Source organism: Solanum dulcamara, chromosome 5 (genome assembly GCF_947179165.1).
Source record: "Solanum dulcamara chromosome 5, daSolDulc1.2, whole genome shotgun sequence".
Classification (NCBI taxonomy): domain Eukaryota; kingdom Viridiplantae; phylum Streptophyta; class Magnoliopsida; order Solanales; family Solanaceae; genus Solanum; species Solanum dulcamara.
In genome coordinates, this window is record NC_077241.1 from 76,727,830 (window position 1) to 76,734,469 (window position 6,640).

The following is a 6,640-nucleotide window of genomic DNA, read 5'->3' on the forward strand; positions in this document are numbered from 1 at the left end:
TTTACTAACAATGAGATTCAATCCTTGGCAAATTGAAATATGTTATTACAATTCAAAATTTAAAATTCTTCTTTCCATTCTTTCAAAAAAATTCTCAATTTTTGAATCAAAATTGTCGACAAGTTGTACTGATACAATACGGATCTGTTGATCTTGTTGAGAAATTTCAAAATCTGAAAAACTGAGGTGAGGTATGAACGATACAAAAGTGATGAAATAGTTGTTGGTCAAAATACGGGAGTTAGTGGTGGCTCCGGTAAGGACTTTGAGTCAAGATCCATGGATGACGCCATTGTTGAAAGTAAAAAAAAAGTTACAGGAGTTGGTACAGAGCAAAGAAGAATGTATAGAAGGATTTCGTTATCACATTTTTTTGCTTTCAACAAATTAGATTGTTGATTTTTTTTTCCAATTTTTTGTTATTCATCTTTTTGTGATACATATAAGTTCAGATTTTTAATGTATCTAGTTTTCTTTCTTTCTTAAATTAATGTATCATGCCTCCGTTTCAATATTATGATACATTATATTTTTATCATGTACAATATATTGTGTTCAAATATTAGTTTTGATACATAACCTTAATTTACTAAAACACAAATTAGTATTTATCATGCTCATAGTTATTTATTTGATGCATAATTATTACAAAAATTGTTATTTTTTACTACTAGATATATATACATTAACTTATTCAACTAGAATGTTATGTATCTGTAGATATTATCAAATATAATTGTTGATACATAAACATTAGTGTCTTTATAACAATATCAGTTTGTATCATATTCATAGTTATGAATATGACACAACATTGATAGAATAACTGGTTGATTTTTTTTGACTTTTTGTTGTTAATTTTTTCCTGATACATATGAGTTCTGGACATGATACATAAATTTAAATTTCTATAATAAATGTATCTGATACATAACGATTATCAGTAATGTATTTATCTCAAATATAACATCTTATAGGCAACAATTACCTATTTAATGTATCTAGTAGAAATATTGTACTTAACAATTCAAACAAGGTACATAAATTATAATGTATCATGATAAATCTATCCATCTCGAAAATACAATTCAAATTAATGTATCATAATGTTGAAACAAAGGCATTGTACATTAATTTAAGAAATAAAAACAATTAGATACATTAAAAATGTGAACCTATTTGTATCACAAAAAGATGAACAACAAAAATCGACATTAATCCATATGTATCAGCAATTTTTTAAGATGAAAAAACTAAATAAAAAAACTGAAGTGATGGAAAGAAATCTGCCTCTTGAATTTCTAGAAATCATTAATTGAAAAAAGAAAATATTTGAAATTCAAAAATAGATTAATAGATGTAACTGTGAGAAATTTGTGGAGTGAAAAAAGGAAGAAAATCATGGGTATCATATTTTGAATTGATGTATCCGAAAAAGGGGATGATGGGAGCAAAAGAAGGGATTTTTGATATTTTTTGCAACGGTAGGGAAAATATGAGAATATGGTAAAAAGGAGTGTGTAGTTAAGTAATTTTTCCAACATTTAATGGTTATTATGTACTTAAACTGTAGTTTCAGTTAATTATTAAATGCGGCTACAATTTAATCAATTTTGCTATTTAATTTGTATAATTCGGTTTAATTGTATAAATTTAAAATTTGTGTATGTTTACCATAATTATTTGTATACAATTTGTTATACATTTGATTTCTATAAGTTATGAGAATTCATAACTGTATAAATTCAAAATTTATATATAACTATCTTATTTAATTTGTATATAATTTGTTGATACATTTAATTTCTATAAGTTCTAAAAAATCTTAAATAATATAAATACAAAATTTGTATATACTTACCTTATTTGTATATCGGCAAGTAAAATATAAAACAGAGTTATGGAAAATTTCTAAATGTATAAATACAGAATTTGTATATACTTACCCTGTTTGTATATTGACAAGCGAATTATACAAACGGAAATGCCGATAGCAAACAAAACTATAGCTATGGAGCGTAATTAGGCAAACTATAGCTAAGGAGCATAATTAAATTACTTATAGTAGTTATTTGTGACGCTTCTTCTCCACCAAGCACGGAAATTTAAGGATACTTGTTTATGCATGCTTAACAATAAAAAAGTAAAAAAAGATATACTTTTAAAAAGTATATTCATTATGTTGATACATTTTTTATATACTGAAATACAAAATTCTATATATTAACTTTTGCGATTATGTTTATATACATTTACTAAATATATATGTCATCTTAATGTATTCTTTAATTTTTGTATATTTAATGAATCGGAATTTAAATTATTGTATTCAGAAGTATATTTACATTTTTGTGACATGTATAAAAATATCAAATATTTGATTAAGACAATATTATGTAGATCTTGAAAGCCTAAGCATGAAAATAAATAATTTTATTGATTTGTCAAGAAAGAGGATTTTTTTTGGGGAAAATTATAAGAATTTGACAAACATTACTAATGTATTATTTAATATAGTTATAGTTTCACATAATTATGAATCGCGACTACAATTTAAAAATTTGCAATTATATAAATTTGTGGGCTCATATACAAATTTGGAAGGGAATATGGGGGCTCATATACAATCTCTAAAACAAATTTGTATTTTCTTTTGTATTTGTATAGTTCGGAGCTCATATACAAATTTCTAAAGTAAATTTGTATTTGTACATACAATCTCTTTGAAAGCCCAATTTTTATAATGCAGCGAGATATATAAGCAGAAAAGTCAAATTTGTATAATGTAGCGAGATATACAAAAGGAAATTGACATAACAACTGGAACTATAACTATGAAATGTAATTAGACAAACTGTAGCTAAGCAACCTAGTTATATTTCAAGTGTTTGCTATTTTTGAAAATTCCTCTTCTTTTTTCTTTTTTCTTTTTTTGAGAAAGAAAGATCGTGATCAGTAGCAAAAGAAGGAAAACAGAAAATGGCATATCCCATATTATTATGCATAAAATAGGGATTGAATTCACAAAGGAATTCAATCTTAGGTGATTGTGAGTAGCAAAAGAAGGAAAAAAGAAACTATATTTTCCATGTAATTATGCATAAAAATAGGAATTGAATTCTCAAAGGGATCTATTATCTTCTGTATAAATGATATTACTGGTATAATAGGTAATTAACCCTACTATATTGAGTGTACATGAAAATTATCCATCTTAAACATGTCATAGACATCTCTATGATATGAAAGCTTGTTATTAAGAATAAATAAAAAATGTAAAATTAATTTTTAAAATATATATGTGTGCACTTGTAAACACATCATCGATAAGGGAAAACAAAATGACTTGACGTTGTATACTAAATGTACAATAAACTCGATTCACATTATTTGTGCTCGATAAAATGAATTGAGGGAATTTAAAATACAAAACTTTGAAAGGAAGGGAAGATTTGAAGATGAATCTTCTCCCCAAACATCCAATGAAGTATGAACTCACTCTTGTTTAGAAGGTTGTGAGAACTTGGTTGAGAAATGAGGTCATAAAAATTCCAAAATGGAGAAATGAGGTCATAAATGGACACTATAACAGTGTCAAAATGAGGACTAAATCACATATATTGACATCATGAGTTCATGATTTTTCTTACTCTATCCCCCTATTCTGAATTTCCCTCACAGAAAGTTTTAAATATTTTGATCTGTATAATTAAAATAGATAATATATTTTATATGATTTACTTAATTATTTAATAAACGAATAAAAAATGCAAAAAAAAAAAAAAATCTTCAAATTTTGAATAACATTTTAGTAGAATTTGAGGAGTTCAGATGGAAGACATGCCTTAGTTAGAGTGTTAAAATGGAATATCCTCACAAGTTTAAAGAATTCACTATGTATTAAGCCTTTGTTTTAACATATTTGATCATTTAAGAAGACATGTATTAGGGATTATTTGGTAACATGGATTAGATTGACAAAATTATCTCATTGATTAAAATATATTATGTGATTAATTATTTCATTATTTTTTAAGATAATGTATCCATCATTATAGTATATATAGTAAAATAGATTATCTCGAGATTAACAAATACCTCTGACTAAATACAAAATAAAAAAAATTATAGTTTTTTTAAAATTATCACCTCTTATCTCTTGTGCCAAAGGATCAGTTAATATTAATTAACAAAAGAAAGAGTATGCCAATTCATGCCCCTCATTATGGTGGGGACCTTACACTATTGAAGGGGTGAGGGAGGGCCACATTTTTAGATCCATTTTTCGTACACCAATTGTAGGACCATTTGTGGCAGTATGGTCCACACAGAAAAAGTCATACTTTTCTTACCCTTACACGTGTCATCATCACACTACCTCTTCCCTTATATACCTCTTCAACTTCAACCGTCTGATTCATCCTTCTTCCTCCATTTTCCACTGCTCCACTTTTCTTTTCTTTTTTTTTCTCGTCTCCCATTTGAACAATTTTGAGTGCAAATAATTTCTAAAAAATATGTCGAATTATCATGACCCAGATGATGAGTGTGGAACTTCCGAGCTCAGCAACGGCGCCGGTGGGGATCTGAATGACCGGAAAATCGACGGTGATACAGTTGCCGATGAGAAAAAGGTGGTGTTTTCGGCTATGAAAGAAGAATCGTTTGATTCCGATCATCATACTTTGGTTCCGTCAATGCTTATGCCGGTGGCTGCTGCCTCCGCTCCGCGACGGTCTTCAACCAAGGACCGCCACACAAAAGTAGAGGGCCGTGGGCGGAGGATCCGAATACCTGCTACATGTGCGGCTCGGATCTTTCAGTTGACCCGAGAACTAGGTCACAAGTCAGACGGAGAAACTGTTCGGTGGTTGCTTGAACATGCGGAGCAATCTATTATTGAAGCTACCGGTACCGGAACTGTACCGGCGATAGCAATTTCTGTCAACGGGACGCTTAAGATTCCGACGAGTTCTCCGACGAATAATCGAGAAATCGACGAGAACCATCCTCAGAAACGTAGAAGGCAATCAACAAACTCAGAGTTCATTGATGTGGGAAGTTTGAATAGAAATGCAGAAAATGTTTCACAATTTGCTCCGGTTACAACCACACCGGCGACAATAACCACCGCCACTGCTCCGCCGGGACTAGTACCCATATGGGCTATGAGCAATGGGGGTATGATGGTACCATCCAATGCCATTTGGATGATACCAGCTACGGTCCCACCGTCTCAAGTAAACATGACCAATAACAACAACAATAACAATAATAACGTCTTGCAGTATCCTCAATTATGGACACCTGTTTTTAATTTGGCTACGAGGTCAATATCATCATTAGTGGCTGCAACAGTTGCACCAGGAATGATGGCAGGACCGTTAGCGATGAATAATGCAGTAGCAACAACTACGGGGCCTAAAGTTGGGTCGAATAAGTCTAGCATGGCTCCAGCTAGTTTAAGTTCTAGCACAAATAGAAATAACAACAATAATGATGTTAAACCTCATATGCTAAGAGATTTTTCACTTGAGATTTATGATAGAAAAGAGCTACAGTTGTTGAGTCGAAGTGAAAATCATCAACAAGAAGCTCAAGTTACATCTTCAAAGCCATGATGAAGATAGAGATGACGGGTTAATGGGCGATCAAGAAGGCCTATGGCTTAAAATTGTTTCGAGTGATCGATCCTACATCATAATTCATCAGTAGCAATGAAGACAGAGACAGATTTTTAGGCCAAATATGATACTCTCTATGTACAAATTAGAGGACACTAGCAATTCACTTTTTTTTTTGTTTCTTTTGCTTTTGTTAAACTAATGTTAATTAGAAGTTGAATGATGTGCAACTCTCTTCAGGTAATTTCAAATAAATCATATATCTGTTTATTGTAGAGCTGACAATTTGTATTATTTTTTTTAATTTGAATTGCCATATCTTTAAAGCCCTAAAGTCTAATCCATTGAAGTGGAAACCAAATATGTCACTTTTGCACTTAATAGGCATCTACATTTGGTCTTTTATTGCATACTCTAAATAATTTTAAAAAAATATTACAATGTTTGTGGGACGATGAGAGTAGAAAAAACAAATTCTATCAAAATCGAAAGATATTTTATATTGATTGTCTTCGCTCCACTGACACCCTCCAACTCTCCCGCACCGTTTATATTTCTTATCTTCATAATATTCATCTAGATTATAAATAAATATTATACTTAAAATTCCTCCCCGCTGGCATAGACACTCTTTAATTTAATAATCTTATTGGACAAACTTTCGACCGTGATCTGTTTTTGGGAAATGAGCAAAATTATAAAGTGAGTTTCTGAAAAGACAGGTTTAAGTGAAGTGATTAGTGTTGAAAAAAAAAGTGTTGGAGACGTGCACGTGCGTATCGCACGTGTAAAAGTGGATTAGGACTTTGAAAAGAGTGGGGACCCGGTGGGCTTTGATGGATCAGTTTGGACTTTGGATTTGCGTATAGTGGTATACTTCCATTGGTGGTGTGGCCCACGGCCCACCTCGTCTAGTGGGTCAAAATGAAAGCTTCTCGATCCAAAATATAATACGATTTTACGTAGAAAAAATTACTTGATTGATTGCTTTTTAAAAATTAATTACCGATTTTAGT

At 30.6% G+C, this 6,640-nt stretch overlaps 1 protein-coding gene across 1 annotated transcript; it reads left to right on the forward strand.

Annotated features, from left to right (window-relative positions):
- Nucleotides 1–4,200: 4,200 nt before the first annotated feature.
- On the forward strand, nt 4,201–5,901 carry LOC129888565 (transcription factor TCP9-like). The gene has a single exon (XM_055963524.1). It carries the CDS (start codon nt 4,518–4,520, stop codon nt 5,619–5,621), a length of 1,104 nt encoding a protein of 367 aa, XP_055819499.1. The 5' UTR covers nt 4,201–4,517; the 3' UTR covers nt 5,622–5,901.
- The last annotated feature ends 739 nt before the right edge of the window (nt 5,902–6,640 follow it).